At 46.8% G+C, this 17,846-nt stretch overlaps 1 protein-coding gene across 1 annotated transcript in view; it reads left to right on the forward strand.

Moving 5' to 3' along the window:
- Positions 1–451: 451 nt before the first annotated feature.
- The window catches only part of spata7 (spermatogenesis associated 7), a 54,100-nt gene continuing 36,705 nt past the window's right edge, over positions 452–17,846 (forward strand). The window contains exons 1-3 of the mRNA XM_052020667.1: positions 452–655; positions 6,427–6,519; positions 12,482–12,529. Of these exons, the coding sequence (XP_051876627.1) occupies positions 472–655; positions 6,427–6,519; positions 12,482–12,529 (325 nt within the window). The 5' untranslated portion in view covers positions 452–471. The remainder of the gene's footprint in view (positions 656–6,426; positions 6,520–12,481; positions 12,530–17,846) is intronic.

Here is a 17,846-nt window from a genome sequence, read left to right on the forward strand (position 1 = left end):
CCATCTCCCTCTCCCCTCACCCCATTCCTCCTCACTCCATCACTCCTTCCCTCATCCCTTCTTTCACTCTTTCTTCCTTGCCCACTTTCCCTCTCAGACTCTCCTTGCCCTCTTATCTCCTCCCTCCCTTTTCTTCTTCTGCTCCTTTCCCCTTCTCCATTCCCTTTCTCATTCTCTCCTCCATTCCCCCTCCTTCCCCCTCTCCCTCACTCTTCTCCCCCTCCCTTCCTCCTCCTTCCCCTTCCCTCTCACCCCCTCCCTTCCTCCTTTCCCCTTCTCCATTCCCCCTCTCCTCTCCCCTTCCTTCCTCCTCCTTCCCCTCCCTTCCTCCTCCATTCCCCCTCTCCTCTCTCCCTCCCTTCCTTCTTCCTCTCCTTCCCCTTCCCCCTCAGCCCCTCTCCCTTCACAGATTCCGGAAACATCACATATGGCTGCGCAGCGCTCTGTCACCAAGGTAACAGTGACGTAGATATGATGCGACCGGGTGGTTGGCTGTCCCCAGCTCCGAGGACGCGGCGTAGCAACGGGCATGGCGACTGTGGGGTCTTTGTGTCATCCCGGGCCCAGGTAACGCCGGCACTCAGCGCCCTAACCCGCGTCTTTGCGCCACCAGAGAGCATGGGAAGGATCAGCATCAACATGGCAAACAAGAAAGGTACATCCTGTCGCCCGAAACTCAGCTCTCGTTGCTGAGTCGGAGTGTAGCCGAGGTGGCGCGGGCGGCGCTCGGGAGCGCGCATAACGCGCGTGCACCCGTTGCAGCGAAAGCGGCGCCGCCGCAGCAGTGGGCGAGAGGAGCCGTCTGCCCCCGCCCCAGTATCCAGCTGGATCTTAGCATTTGAAAGCGTGCCACATCATAGGCTTGACATCGAGATTGAAGCTTGTGGGGTAAAACGGGGCTGTAGCAACATGGATAGAAAACTGAAAAGCAAAACAGAAAATGCTGATGCGGCAATTGTGAGATTAATATTCTCTGATTTCAGCAGGCTAGGAAGCACCTATATAGAGAGAGAGAAAGAAAAGATAATGTTTCAGGTGAATGACCTTTCAGACTGGAAGATTGAGAAAACAAGTCATTTTTAAGTTGCAGAGATGGGGACTGGTGATGACAACAAAGGGAGTGCAGGTGGCAGAATGGAGACCGAGGTAATCCATCTGACACATTACTTTTGGTGCTGTCTAAGAATGGAGAGTGAATGCCAGCTAATTGTAGCCCTCTTTGGAGGTATATAAAGAGAGGAAAATGAATAAGGGCATTTTGAGAAAAAAAATGCTGGAATCATGAGACGCAGTGTACAGCAGTTGTTGGAAATCTGAAATTAAGGAAAATGCTGGAAATACTCCAGATCAGGTAGCACCTGTGGAGAGAGAAAAACAGTTAATGCTACAGGTGGATGACTTTACAAGAGAACTAGCCATTTCCAACAAAGACAGAAAAGGCTAGTTATCTGACATTGTTGAATTCAGTATTGGGTCCTAAAGGCTACAACATACCTAGTGGAAAGGTGAGGTGCTGTTGAGCTTGCATTGTGTTTTGTTGGAACAGTGCAGGAGGCTAAAGACATATTTCTTGTATCATATTTTCTTATGACATAGAAGGAGGTCATTCTATGCCAACTTTTGGAGCATTTCCATCAGTTCCACACTCCCATTTCCCTGTAACCTATTGTCTCCCACATGCCCATTAGCTTTCCCAGATTCTCCTGCTACCCACCCATACTAGAGGTAATTTACAATAGCCAATTAACTTACCAACTGGCATGTCTTTTGAACATGTGTGTAAACCTCAGCATGCAGAGGAAATCCATGTGGTCACTGGGAGAATATGCAAACTCTGTACAAAAAGCATCCAAGGTCAGGATTGATCCTAGGTTGCCAGAGCTGGAGAATTAAGGTGACAGCTGACTTGAAGTTCAGGGTCACCCTAGTGGACTGAAGAGAAATGAAGAAGTTTCTTCAAATAGAGGAGACCACATCATGAGCACCAAATGCAAAAATAATAGAAGTGTAAGTAAATTGCTGCTTCACCTGAGGGACTGCTTGAGTCCCTAGATGGTGAGAAGGGGCGAGGTAAAAGGGCAGGTGCTGCACCTTCTGCAGTAGACCAGGAAAGTGCTGTGAGAAGGGGAGTGGTTGGTGCAGGTGGAATGGTGAAACAGTTTGTTGGGGAAGAAAGAGTTCCATCAGAATGTAGAAGGGGATGTGAAACATGTGCCTGGTGGTTTTTGAGGGTAACAGAAATTATGGAGGATAATCCGTTAAATGTGGGGCTGGTGGGGTGGAAGATGAGGACCAAGGGATCCTATCTTTGTTCTGGCTTGGAAGTGAGTGGGTAAGTAACAGGAGTTAGAACAGAAGAGAAGTGAAAGCTTGCAGAGATGTAGTGAGTGAAGCGAAAAGTAATAGATTTTAAGGAAATGTAGATAAGCTGGTGGAATGGGTGGATAAGTAGTAGGTGAAATTTAGTACTGAGAAATGCACCGTTAAATTTTGGTTGTAGGAATGAAAAGCAATTTAAACTAGATGGCACCATTCTAAAAGGGGCATAAGAAAGATCGTTCATGAGGTATATGTGCATAGTTCATAGAAAGTGCTTAAAAGAACAAAAGAAATTCTGAGCTTTATACATAGCGGCATAGAGTACAAGAGCTAGGATGTCAGGGTGAATCCATCAGGGTGATGGAGACATTTAAAATCGAAAATTATACAGACAGAGTAGATAGATCAAAATGTACCCATAGAGGAGCCAAAGAACCAGGAACATCATCTTAGATTGTCCCTTGAGATTGAGGATTATTTGCTTCAATTTGGTTTGGAGGTGACTGATGAGGGCAATGAGAGAACTACAGGTTCTTCCACAGCGGGGGCAAGAGATGCCTGTCAGAATGGGGGGGTGGATGGGTAGTTTGTGAGGTGGTGTATCCGCTCTGCCATTTACGCTGGGCTGCTTTATTCAGCTAACACGTAACTCAAGGTTGTCAGTGCCATCCCCAGTGCCCCTTGTCCACTTTGAGCAGTCATGGACCAGGGATTCCCAGGAGTCAGCAGAGATGTTGCATTGTAATTAGAAAGATTGAGAAAAGTGTTGGGGCAATGACACAGGCTTGCTTGGCAACAGCAGGTGCTGAGATTGACTAGGATTATGATTTGCATGCCATCATAAAGCAAACGAGATGGAGGTGAATTCCTGTGATAGCCAAATTGAAGAAGTGTACGCCACAGTTCACTGCAGTTGATAGCCAAGGCTTTAAGTGAAGTAAAAAAAAAAGCCATGAATAGTATGTATGGCATATGCAAGTTATCCCCAGGTTATGGCAAGGTTCTGTTCCTGTGAACTGTTTGTAACTAACTAGTGTGCAAGTCAAAAATGTGGCTGTGAACTGATTTCTGAGTCAGCAGAAGATGCCTGCAGCAGTCGGCAAATCCATCCTGTCGATCTCCCAAGTGCTCGTTCATATGTACGGACTGTACATAAGTCAATCTTTCTTAAGCTGGGAAGGCCCTGCATGTATATGCTGCTCTCTGCATTTCTCTTGAAGATCATTTCGAACATTCACACTGTAATTCTGGGAGTAGGTCTTTGGCCATTGAGAGGAGATGTTTGAGGAAGACTGTGGTGGTGGTTTTCCCTGTGTCAAACAACAGGGAAACTTAGTACAATCAGATTTGTCCCATTTCTTGCAGATAGTCATGTTCCTGTTGTATCCTCCTCTTCCCAGATGTGGCAGTGGGGTTGTGGATTTGTGACTGAAGTTCCTCGCATCCAAATATAAAAACTGCAGCAGGGACCCATCTCCTCCCAAGGTCTTGTTGCTTTTTTTGTTAACTTCTGGCCTCTTCAACTTCTTATCGGTCAAGCATAGCAGCAAGGCTGGACGGGTGGATCACTCTGGGATGTTGTCAAGGGTACTCTCATCACAGTTGAGGGGGTTTTCAGTGTTCCTTCCAGCATGATAATTTCACTTCTGTTATCGAGTAATACAACATGGAAACAGGCCCTCAGGCCCAATTCGTCCATGTCGACCATGGTGCCCACTGAGCATCCTCTTAAATCTTCTCTGCATTCTTTCCAATTTAATGATGAACCTGTGGTCACCGTTGAGGACTTAAGATCAGTCTTCTGTAGAGTGAACCCGATGAAAGTATCTGGCCTGGATGGTGTCCCTGGCCATGTCCTCAGATATTGTGCTGATCAGCTGGCGGGGGTATTTGCAGCCATATTTAACCTCTCCCTGCCTCAATCTGAGGTTCCCACCTGTTTTAAGAAGACCGCTATCATCCCGCTACCTAGGAAAAACAGGGTAACGTGCCTTAATGACTACCGACTGGTGGCTCTGACATCACCATCATGAAGTGCTTCGAGAGGCTGGTCATGGCACGCATTAACTCCAGCCTCCTGGAAAACCGCAACCCACTGCAATTTGCCTACTGCCAAAACAGGTCTACAGAGGACACCATCTCCCTGGCCCTACACTCATCTCTAGAGCATCTGGACAGTAAAGACACCTACGTTAGACTATTGTTTATTGACTACAGCTCCGCCTTCAATACTATAATTCCAAGCAAACTCATCACCAAACTCCGAGACCTGGGACTTAACACCTCCCTCTGTAACTGGATCCTTGACTATCTAACAAACAGACCGCAATCAGTGAGGATAGGCAGCGATACCTCCGACACGATTATTCTCAACACTGGTGCCCCACAAGGCTGCGTCCTCAGCCCTCTACTCTACTCCCTATACACACATGACTGTGTGGCCAGATTCTGCTCTAACTCCATCTACAAGTTTGCAGATGATACCACCGTTGTAGGCCGTATCTCAAACAGCAATGAGGCGGAGTACAGGAAGGAGAGAGAGCATAGTGGAATGGTGTCATGACAAAAACCTTTTCCTCAATGTCAACAAAACAAAAGAGCTGGTCATTGACTTCAGGAAAGGGGACGGTGTACATGCACCTGTCTACATCAATAGAGCTGAGGTCGAGAGGGTTGAGAGCTTCAGGTTCCTAGGAGTGAACATCACCAATAGCCTGTCCTGGTCTGACCACGTAGATGCCAAGAAAGCTCACCAGTGCCTCTACTTCCTTAGGAGGCTAAAGAAATTTGGCATGTCCCCTTTGACACTCACCAACTTTTATCGATGCATGAAAGAAAGCATCTTAGCTGGATGCATCATGGCTTGGTATGGCAACTGCTCTGCCTGGGACCTCAAGAAACTGCAGAGAATTGTGGAAACAGCCCAGCACATCATGGAAACCAGCCTCCCCTCCATGGACTCCGTCTATACCTCTTGCTGCCTTGGTGAAGTAGCCAGCATAATCAAAGACCCCAACCACCCGGGTCATTCTCTCTTCTCCCCTCTCCCATCAGGCAGAAGATACAGGAGCCCAAGGGCATGTACCACCAGGCTCAAGGATAGCTTCTATCCCACTGTTACAAGACTATTGAATGGTTCCCTTATATGATGAGATGGACTCTTGACCTCACAATCTACCTTGTTAAGACCTTGCACCTTATTGTCTACCTGCAATGCACTTCCCTGAAGCTGTGACACTTTACTCTGTATTCTGTTATTGTTTTTACCCTGTACTACCTCAATGTACTGTGTAATGAATTGATCTGTACGAACGGTATGCAAGACAAGTTTTTCACTGTGCTTCTGTATAAGTGAGAATAATAAACCAATACCAACCAATGTGTTTCCTATAACAGGGCAACCAAAACTGTACACAATACTCCAAGTGCAGTGTCACCAATGTCTTGAACAACTGCAACATAATGTCCCAACTCCTGACTCAATGCCCTGACTGATGTCAAAGAATCACATAGCATAGAAACAGGTCCTTCAGCCCACTGTGTCCACACTGATCACCAAGCACCCATCTACACTCTAATCCCATTTTTTTCTCTCCCATCTCTGTCAAACCTACCTCCCATCCCCACTCCCAATTCCCTTGCCATTTACCTACACTAGGAATAATTCACTGTAGCCAATTAACCTTCCAACCAGTTTGTCTCTGGCATGTGGGAGGAAACTGGAGTATGCAGGGAAAACTCACGTACAAACTCCACACAGACAGAACCAAAGGTCAGGGTCGAGCCCAGGTCTCTGGAGCTGTGAGACAGCAGAATTAACCACTGTGCAACTGTGCCACCATAATTTCTCCAGTGTCAATGTTGCTTGATCCACCTTTTGTGAAATGCCTTGGTATATTGTACTACAAAAAAGGTACAATGTAAATGTAAGTTATTGTTGTTGATAAGATGATTTGGAGGGAAAACCTGCTGAAAGGTTACCCATGAATATCAATAGTAATTTTATAAGTTGTTGATCAATGCTCAAATTTACAGATCATATTTTTTCTATTGGAAAAGATTTTGGATTTGTCTCAGTGTATAATGCACATCACTTTCTCCTTGCAGCTTATTATGTAAGTTCTTCCAAGAGAGTGATTGACCAGCACCTAACTCAGGCTCATATGACTTCCCACTACAATAGAATCCTCTCTGCTAAAGGTAAGCGCAGAAGGTTATTATAGAAAATCTAGTCAGCATGATATTCTTCACCATATTATATTTTATTGTATGTTTGGGCCTGGGTTTTGTGAAGGTAATGACATCCAAATTACTGGTTTACAATATTGCTACTCAGTAGATCAAAAAAAACCTGAGTGATTTTTGAACATGCATAACCTAATGCAGGAATTCCAAAGTTTCCGATAGTGACTCAGCATGCCTGACTCAGCATTGATGATGTCCTTACATTTTAATTAATATATGGAGATCAGCAAGGCAGTCTGAAATTGGGCTGATCGTGTTCTACATATGAAGATAACATGTCCAAACATTTTGCACTGTTTGAAAAGGCTCGTCAGGTCTTCCCATGGTTGATGCAGGTTTTAAAGAAAGAGAACAGCTGTTAGAGACCAAAGTAGTAGATGTAAAAAGGTTTATCAACTTACTTTTTCTAAATCTTTCCAATGGCTCGTTAATTTAAAAACATATTTTAACATCTTTCAAATAGCTTATAAATTAAAAAAATAACTTTAAAATCCACTCAATGGCTTGTTAATTTATAAAGACTTTCAAAAATCTTTCTGTCATGTTAGATATATTTTAAAGGTTACGAATTTTTTTACAAATATCTTCCTTAAAGTTTATAAAGTATTGGAGGATGTCTAAATACTGCATATCTGTCTCAGCAGCTTGGGCTGAGTCTGGGTCTCATCATAACTTTCCACCAGATCTTTCTGAAGTTCGTGGGTTGCTCTAAGCATAATTGGCCCATGTGGTCATTTTTACAGCCACGCAAAACAACACCAAAGAGGGCACCAGGAAATACCACCTAGCAATTTGTCTAAGTCTGTGTCAAACATTGTCAGCTCCCCACTGACTCAGAAACAGAGCCATTATGACAGTAATCTTAAGTTACATTTGAAGCTAACAATTTTGAGTTATATAGTATCAGCAAAATGAACGTAATAACTTTGTTTCTCCTGTAAAACGACCATTTTCCTTAACCACATGTTTTTAGGGATGACAGGCATACTTGTTTTCGTACTTTCACAGTCTTTCACGGGAGAATAATAAGTTAATTAATAGACTGACAGAATGCAATACAAGTGCTTCTAGCCATTTTTAGAACCATAGAACAATACAGCACAATACAGGCCCTTTGGCCCACCATGTTGTGCCGCCCTTCAAACCACACCTAAGACTATTTAACCCCTTCCTTCCACATATCCCTCTATCTTAAATTCCTCCATATGCCTATCCAACAATTCCTTGAACTTGTCCAATGTATCAGCCTCCACCACCACCCCAGGCAGCGCATTCCATGCACCAACCACTCTCTGGGTGAAAAACCTTGAACTTCCCACCCATTACCTTAAAGCCATGTCCTCTTGTTTTGAGCATTGGTGCCCTGGGAAAGAGGCGCTGGCTGTCCACTCTATCTATTCCTCTTAGTATCTTGTATACCTCTATCATGTCTCCCCTCATCCTCCTTCTCTCCATTAAGAAAAGCCCTAGCTCCTTTAGTCTCTCCTCATAATCCATACTCTCTAATCCAGGCAGCATCCTGGTAAATCTCCTCTGCACCCTTTCCAACGCCTCCACATCCTTCCTATAATGAGGCGACCAGAACTGTACACAGTACTCTAAGTGTGGCCTAACCAGAGTTTGTAAAGCTGCATCATCACTTCGCGGCTCTTAAACTTGATCCCACGACTTACAAAAGCTAACATCCCATAAGCTTTCTTAACTACCCTATCTACCTGTGAGGCGACTTTCAGTGATCTGTGGATATGAACCCCAAGATCCCTCTGCTGCTCTACACTGCCCAGAATCCTGCCATTTACCTTGTACTCAGCCTTGAAGTTTGTCCTTCCAAAGTGTACTACCTCACACTTCTCTGGATTGAACTCCATCTGCCACTTGTCAGCCCAGCTCTGCATCCTATCAATATCCCTCTGCAAGCTTCCACAGCACTCCACACTATCCACAACACCACCAATCTTTGTGTAATCTGCAAACTTGCTAACCCAGCCTTCCACCCCCTCATCTAAGTCGTTAATAAATATCACAAAAAGTAGAGGTCCCAGAACTGATCCCTGCGGGACACCACTAGTCACAGCCCTCCAATCCGAATGCACTCCCTCCACCACAACCCTCTGTTTTGTACAGGCAAGCCAATTCTGAATCCACACGGCCAAGCCTCCCTGGATCCCTTGGCCTCTACCTTCTGAAGGAGCCTACCATGCGGAACCTTATCAAACACCTTACTAAAATCCATGTAGACCACATCCACTGTACTACCCTCATCAATCTTCCTGGTCACCTCCTCAAAGAACGCTATCAGGCTTGTGAGGCAAGATCTTCCCTTCACAAAGCCATGCTGGCTGTCCCTAATCAGTCCATTATTCTCTAAATGCTCATAGATCCTATCTCTTAGAATCCTTTCTAACAGTTTACCCACCACAGACGTAAGGCTCACTGGTCTGTAATTCCCTGGACTATCCCTACTACCTTTTTTGAATAAGGGGACAACATTCGCCACCCTCCAATCCTCTGGTACCATCCCTGTTGACAACAAGGACTCAAAGATCCTAACCAACGGTTCAGCAATCTCCTCCCTCGCCTCATGAAGCAGCCTGGGGAATATTCCATCAGGCCCCGGGGTCTTAGCTGTCCTAATATTTTCTAACAACTCCAACACATCCTCTCTCTTGATATCTACATACTCTAGAACACTGTCCTCAGCATCATCAGGACCCCTCTCCTTGGTGAATACTGAAGAGAAGTATTCATTGAGAACCTCACCCACTTCCACAGCTTCCAGGCACATCCTCCCACCTTTGTCTTTAATCGGACCTACCTTCACTCTAGCCATCCTTCTGCTCTTTACGTATGAGAAAAAAACCTTGGGGTTCTCCTTAACCCTACTCGCCAAAGCCTTTGCATGTCCCCTTCTCGCTCTCCTCAGCCCTTTCTTAAGTTCCTTCCTTGCTACTCTATATTCCTCACGAGCCCTGTCCGATCCTTGCTGCTTATACCTTACGTATGCTGCTGCCTTCTTCCTAACTAGTTGTTCCACCTCTCTCATCACCCACGGTTCCTTCACCCTGCCATTCCTTCTCTGCTTCAACAGGACAAATTTATCCCTAACATCCTGCAAAAGGTCCCTGAACATCGACCACATCTCCATAGTACATTTCCCTTCAAAAATGTCATCCCAGTTTACACTCACAAGTTCTCGCCTTATAGCCTCATAATTCGCCTTTCCCCAATTAAGTATCTTCCCATCCTTTTTGCTCCTATCCCTCTCCGTGACAATTCTAAAGGTTATGGAGCAATGGTCACTGTCCCCCAAATGCTCACCCACCGATAGATCTGTCACCTGTCCTGGTTCATTACCTAAAACTAGATCTAATATGGCATTCCCTCTAGTCGGCCTGTCAACATACTGTGTCAGGAATCCGTCCTGGACACACTTAACAAACTCCGCCCTATCTAAACCTTTGGCACTAAGTAGATGCCAATCAATATTTGGAAAGTTGAAGCCTCCCATTATAATAACCCTGTTAATTTTGCATCTTTCCAAAAACTGCCTCCCAATCTGCTCCTTGGTATCTCTACTGCTGCCGGGGGGCCTAGAGAATACTCCCAGGAGGGTAACTGCCCCTTCTTGTTCCTAACTTCCACCCATATTGACTCTAGAGAGGATCCTTCTACATTATCTACCTTTTCTGCAGCTGTAATAGTATCCCTGACCAGTAACGCGACCCCTCCTCCTCTTCTCCCCCCACCCCCATCCCTTTTAAAACACTGAAAACCAGGAATATTCAATATCCATTCCTGCCCTGATGTCAGCCATGTCTCTGTAGTAGCCACAATATCATAGTCCCATGTACTTATCCAAGCTCTCGGTTCATCTCGCTTGTTCCTGATGCTTCTTGCATTTAAGTAAATGCACTTTAGCCCATCCACCTTATTACTTTTATTGCCTGTACTCTGCTTCTCCTTCCTCAAAGCCTCCCTACCTGTCACATCTGACTTTTCCCCATCCCCTTCTTCCTCTGACCTACTCCTCCGGTTCCCTGCCCCCTTGCAATCTAGTTTAAACCCTCCTGAACCACCCTAGCAAACCTGGCCGCAAGGATATTGGCCCCCCCCCCCAGGTTTGGGTGTAACCCGTCCTCTCTGTACAGGTCCCACCTTCCCCAGAGGAGATCCCAGTGATCCAAAAATCTAAAACCCTCCCTCTTGCACCAACTTCTCAGCCATGCATTTATTTGCCATCTCCTCCTATTCCTACCTTCACTATCGCGTGGCACTGGCAGCAATCCCGAGATTGCTACCCTTGAGGTCCTGTTCTTCAGCCTTCTTCCTAGCTCGCTAAACTCCCTTTTCAGGACCTCATCCCTCTTCATACCTATGTTGTTGGTACCAACATGAACCATGACTTCTGGCTGTTCTCCCTCCTGCTCTAGAATCCTGTGGACCTGATCAGTGACATCCCAGACCCTGGCACCTGGGAGACAACATACCATCTGGGCTTCATGCTCACTGCCACAGAACCTCCTATCTGTTTCCCTGACTATCGAGTCCCCTATCGCTACTGCCTTCCTCTTCTCCTCCCTTCCCTTCTGAGCAGCAGGACCGGTCCCAGTGCCATAGACCTGGCTACTGCTGCTAGGCCCTGGCAGGTCATCTCCCTCAACAGCTTCCAAAGCAGGTCATCTCCCTTTTTAAACTAGTTTATTAAGGTAGAATGATAAGTTTACCCCATGGAGGTCCTAAACTGAGCAGATCAGAATATTTGTTTGATGTCAACCTGGAATTTAGAGCTGAAGGTTCAATCTTCATTTGAATCTGGAGTGAGGCTGAAACCTCGAATTTTCTGACACAGGACTAGGAATGCTACAATAGCCAAACGCTCTAGTAACATGTTACGTTAATATGACATTGTCATCATCTCTTCTGCCAATTGCAGCAACAAAAGAAAATGCTTTGGAAAGAACATTAAATTTAGAGGAATCAATTATGTTCTGTAATCTGACTGGTTTAGGAGAACACTTTCAAGAATCACCATTTTTTGTTGCAGACATGAATTTCAACTGAAATTCAAAACTTCAGCTTCAATTCCTAACCACAGGGAAACTGGAAATAGATAAAAAGTGCTGGAAGTCCTCAGCCTCTTTCAAAAGAGAAACGGTTAACACTTCATTTTGATGACTTTTAATCTGGAATTGGAATAAGTTAGAGGTGGATGATCTGAAATTGTTGATGATGGAATTGAGTCCAGAATATACCTAAGTGCCTAATTGAAAGATGAAATACAATATATTCTCAGCATCCGGCCGGGGAATTAGTGGGGATGGAGCGGTGGGGGAGAGAAAGGAGGGGGGGGTGCGGTATCTTAATCTTCTTAGAAATTTTTGCTGGTTGCGTGAGAATTTTAAATGCATAAGTACCGGATAAACAAGAATTTACTGTACTGCTCCTCAAGTTTTCCTTTGAGTCTCATTGAAAGTGTCCAAAAAGAGGAGCACTTACTCAACTCAAGTTGTAATTTTCTGGAAGAGAAGCAGCGTGAATTAAGCATTAATACAGATCCAAAACATCTCTGATGCTGGAAATGAGAAATAAAAAAATGGTGGAAGCACTCAGCACTTCATGCAGCAGCTGTGGTAGTAGGGATGGGCTTGGGGGTGGGGAAGGAGGAAGGAGGAAGGATTTCACCTGTTTTAGTTTATCTGCGGTTGGAAGGAGATGCCAGAAATGTATTTAAGGGATAGATAAGGTTAGTCAAAGAAGGGTGGAAGGGGGCTTGTGTGAAGCATAAAGCACTGGCACAGATTGCTTGAGCTGAATGGCCTAAAATTAATCTGTTACAGACTCTAATTATGAGTTTTCATTGATTAAAAATTTACAAAACGCTTTAAAAAAAGTACCATTTGTATTTTTGTTCTTTCAGCTTCTGTGGATTGTTCTGTTCCAAAAAGCATGCAGTTAAGTGTAAAGTGTAAGTAATTCATTTATTGCTGATGAAGTTTTAACTGACAATAGCATGAAATAGAATAAACAAATATTTACACTACAGACTGTTCAATTGTGATATTGCATAGGTCCAGAAGAAAGGTAATTTCGCTCAAAGCTCTGAAATCTCTGAAAGAGTAGACTAATCAATCCTATATCCTCCACATTTTTTCAAATATTTATTCATTTTTCATTTAGCAATATCATGGACCTGGTTACATTTTTATTTCTGGGGAGCCCTTCCATTAGTTAATGGCTGTGTGCTTAAAATGATCGACTATTCTTCTAACCCCAATTTGATGTTGATCTTGAATTTATACCTTCTAATTACTGATTCACTAATTGATGGAAATAGCTTGTCTGAATTTACATGATCATTTTAAACCTCTCTCTCTCTCAACCTCCTCTGATGTAATGAACCGTCACAGTTTATCTATATAACCACATCCTCTTATCCCTGCAATCCTAATGAATCTTTACAGCACCCTCTGCATCAATGCTGTCTCCACAAAACCCTATATATCCACTGGCAGGATAAGCAAAACGATGTCCTTATCCTCCCCCAGGCCAACATACCCAACATCAAGGGTTTGATTACATTTGCCTAACTCGGATGGATGGGCCACATCATTTAGATGCTGGACACCAGTCGGCTACAACAGGTTACCTAAGCTCATGGTAAGAGATTATCATGAATACACAGGAAGTTCTTCAAGATTGCCCTCAAAGTTTGAAAAACTGCAATATTGTCACTATTTCATGACTGATCAAAATGAAGGAGGAGGATCTGGGATGCTACTGACAGCTTGAGTCTCTTCATTGGGAGCACAGATCACAGTGAAAATGGCTGAAAGAAGGCACCATCTCCCAAAGTATCCACCAACCCACTGGCAAGTCTGAAGATCGCACATGGACCTCAACAGCCACCTCAGAACTTGCGGAAGTAGAATGGAAGGAAGACATTTTTGATCCCAAGAAATTACCTAAGAGGAAGAAAGCAAGGACTGCATCAGGACTGAGATTGGAGAGAAGATGGCTGGTATAAAGAGGAGAGGAGGAAGGGTGAGACAGAGGCTAGTAGGTGATCGGTGGACCTAGGAGGGGTGAAGGATGACAGGCAGATCAAACCAGGTGGGGAAGGGGAGGAGTGGATTTAGAGGACAGGCAGCTAGGTGATAGGTGGAAGTAGACAAAGAAAAATTCAGCAGATGGAGCCAGGTGGGGGAAGGGGAGGGTGAAGGTAGAGATGGCTAGGAGGGTGATAAGTGGGAACATAAAGGCTACCAATCCTGAATTATTTTAACAAAATGATTTTTTTTTGTGGGTTTATTTGAGTTTTTTTTCATAATGTACAAACAATATATTTGCCAGTTTTTCTTTACAGTTTGTGGGCTGGTCAACTTTACGTCTAAATAAAATTGACATGACGTCTCTTCTCCTTTTCAGTTCTAAAGCTAAATCTTATTATGCTATTGGCACAACTCCTACCTTTACATTGCCCATGCCCTACTCCATTTCTTAAAAATAATTCAGCATTACCTCAAATTATTCTGATCCATAACCTGTTCTGGGTGTGGTCATAGGAATTCCATTTCTACCGTTCAAATTACTTTTACCCAAATCTGGTTTTGGGTAATTGGTCACTCATCATTGGATATTTCTGTTTCTTGCATTGTTGTCTAACATTCATGGAGGAAAGAATTTTCAATTAGCCTCCATTGGCCTAGGCTACGTAAAATTAAAATCATAGTGTAATGGCTGCTAGCGCGATGTGGGGATAAAGACACAAGTCTGCAAGCTGTGGAACAAGACTGATTTATTTACCCGCCTTGCGCGGGTCTTTGTTCTCGCCTTCCGAGAAAGGAAATGACATACGTGCTACGTCATCGAAATCATTTCGCGTGCGCGGATTCTCCCCCGTCGCTTGGGGAAGACGAAGGCCCAGCGCCACCTTGGGCCCCGCCTCTCTGACAACGTGTGCCCCGACCACTAAGCCGGTTCGCCTGTGCAGGTGATGAGTCGCCACACAAACTCCCCCCCAGAACCGGCAATATGGTCCCCAAAGTTCGCGGGCTGTGCTAGCTGTTGCTTAGGTGGTCGGCCTCTGCGTCGCGGTGTTGGGACCTCGACCAGTTGTTGTAGGTCTAAATGGGCCGGTTTGAGGCGGTCCGTCACGAAGACTTCTTCCTTGCCCCCACTGTCCAAAATAAAGGTGGACCCATTATTTCTGACGACCCGGAACGGCCCCTCATGTGGTCGTTGCAACGGTGCCTGGGGTGTGCCCCTGCGAACGAAAACAAACTTACAGTCTTGTAGTTCCTTGGGCTCACAGGATGGGGACTGACCATGTCGCAAAGTGGGGATCGGTGCCAAGCTGCCGAGCCTCTTGCGCAGTCTTTCCAGGATTGCCGCGGGTTGTTCCTCTTGCCCGCTAAGGGCAGGTATGAACTCCCCTGGGACGACCAGGAGTGCACCGTACACGAGTTCGGCTGACGAAGCGTGGAGATCCTCCTTGGGGGCAGTGCGTATGCCGAGCAGGACCCAAGGAAGTTCGTCAACCCAGTTAGGACCTTTCAGGCGGGCCATCAAGGTTGATTTCAGATGGCGGTGGAAACGTTCTGCCAACCCGTTTGACTGAGGGTGGTAGGCCGTGGTGGTGTGCAGCTGCGTTCCTAGCATATTCGCTAATGCAGACCATAGGCTGGAGGTAAACTGGGCACCTCTGAAGTGATGCGGGCTGGAACACCAAAGTGCGAGACCCAAGTTGTGAGCAGCGCCCGGGCGCAGGAATCGGTCATGATGTCTGAGAGAGGGGCTGCCTCTGGCCACCTCGTGAACCAGTCCACAATGGTAAGGAGGTACTGCGCTCCTCTTGAAACTGGCAGGGGACCAACGAGGTTGACGTGAATGTGGTCAAACCTTCTACGGGTAGGCTTGAATTGCTGTGGCGGGACCTTGGTGTGTCGTTAGATTTTTGATGTCTGGCGGTGTCGACAAGTCTTGGCCCACTCACCTGTTTGCGCAGGCTGTGCCAGACGAACTTGCCGGTGACTAGTCGGATAGTTGATCTGATGGACGGGTGCGCCAACCCGTGTACCGAGTCGAAAACGCATTTCCACCAGGCTGCAGGAACTATAGGGCGGGGCTGACCGGTTGCGACGTCGCACAGGAGGGTCCACTGACCTAGGCCAACTACGAAATCTTGGAGCTGCAGGCCTAAGACTGTGGTTCTGTAGTTGGGCAGCTCATCGTCGGCTTGATTTGCATCAGCCAGGGCCGCGTAGTCTACACCCAGGGACAGGCTGTGGATGGTCGGTCTGGAGAGCGTGTCAGCAACGACATTGTCCTTTCTGGAGACATGTTGGATATCCATTGTGAACTCGGAAATGTAGGACAAATGTCGCTGCTGGCGGGCTGACCAGGGATCGGAGGTCTTAGAGAAGGTGAAAAACAATGGCTTGTGGTCAGTGAACACAGTGAAAGGCTTGCCTTCTAAAAAGTACCGGAAATGCCGGATTGCCAGGTACAGTGCTAGTAGTTCTCAATCAAAAGCACTGTATTTGAGTTCGGGTGGCCTAAGATGCCTGCTGAAAAATGCCAAGGGTTGCCAACGGCCTTCGATTAGTTGTTCCAGTACCCTACCGATCGTGGTGTTGGATGCGTCCACCGTGAGGGCGGTTGGGACGTCAGTCCTGGGGTATACCAGCGTCTCGGCGTCTGCTAGGCCTTCCTTGGCCTTAACGAAGGCAGCCGCGGCCTCGTCGTCCCAGGTGATGTCCTTGCCCTTGCCAGACATCAGCAAGAACAAAGGGCGCATGATACGGGCTGCTGCAGGGATGAAATGATGGTAAAAGTTGACCACCCCAGCGAACTACTGCAGGCCTTTGACCGTGTTGGGACGGGCAAGCTGGCGGATAGCGTCTACCTTGGTGAGTAGGGGTGTTGCTCCCTCACTGGTGATTCTGTGGCTGAGGAAATCGATAGAGTCGAGTCCGAATTGGCACTTGGCCGGGTTGATAGTGAGGCCGAAATCACGGAGACGGGAGTACAGTTGGTGGAGATGGGAAAGGTGTTCTTGGCGGTTATGGCTGGCGATAAGGATGTCATCTAAATAAATGAACACGAAGTCCAGGTTGCGGCCTACCGCGTCCATCAGCCACTGGAAGGTCTGCGCGGCATTCTTAAGGCTGAACGGCATTCGAAGGAATTCGAAGAGGCCGAATGGAGTGATGCGCAGTTTTGGGGACGTTGTCAGGGTGGACCGGGATTTGGTGGTATCCCCAGACAAGGTCCACCTTGGAGAAGATGTGGGCCCCGTGTAGGTTTGCCGTGAAGTCCTGGATATGAGGGACGGGGTAGCGGTCTGGGGTGGTGGTGTCATTCAGCCTGCGGTAATCGCCACAGGGCCTCGACCCGCTGGTGGCTTTGGGGATCATGTGCAGGGGGGAGGCCCAGGGGCTGTCTGACCTGTGAACGATCCCCAGCTCCTCCATGCTGCGGAACTCCTCCTTCGCCAGGTGGAGCTTGTCTGGAGGTAGTCGTCATGCTCAGGCGTGAAGGGGTGGCTCTGTTGTAGTGATGTGGTGCCGCACCCCCGTGTTTGGGCATCGATTTCGTGAACTGAGGTGCCAGAACCAATGGGAACTCGGCTAGGAGCTTGGTGAACTCGTCGTCAGACAGGGAAACGGAGTCCAGGCGCGGGGCTGGTAGTCTGGCTTCTCCCAGGGAGAAATTTTGGAATGTTCTGGAGTGCACTAGCCATTTCCCTCGCAGGTCGACTAACAGGCTGTGGGCCCGGAGGAAGTCGGCTCCCAGGAGTGGCTGGGCGATGGTGGCAAGGGTAAAGTTCCAGGTAAAACGGCTGTCATCGAATTGTAATTGGATTGTAGGGGTACCAAAAGTCCATATCGTTGTGCTGTTTGCGGCTTTGAGGGCGTGTCCCTGTTGCCTGCTATGAGTATCGCGGCCGGTTGGGGGTAAAACACTGACCTCTGCTCCAGTATCGACAAGGAAACGACGCCCGGACTGCTTGTCCCAAACAAATAGGAGGCTGTGTTGGTGGCCAGCCGCCGTAGCCATCAGCGGCGGCTGGCCCTGGCGTTTCCCTGAAACTTGCAGGGTTGGTGGCATCGACGGGCCTCTGCGCCTCACCTCTGATGGTAGAAACACAGCTGGTTGTCAGTGTCATCGTCTGTATTTCTGGGGTGTGGTCGCTCGGCTGCTGGGACTGGTTTAGGTAGGCATTGGGCACGCGGTCTGACGATTTGGCCGATGGACGAACCACTTGCGTTTGGCCTTCCACA

Source organism: Pristis pectinata, chromosome 1 (genome assembly GCF_009764475.1).
Source record: "Pristis pectinata isolate sPriPec2 chromosome 1, sPriPec2.1.pri, whole genome shotgun sequence".
Taxonomy (NCBI): domain Eukaryota; kingdom Metazoa; phylum Chordata; class Chondrichthyes; order Rhinopristiformes; family Pristidae; genus Pristis; species Pristis pectinata.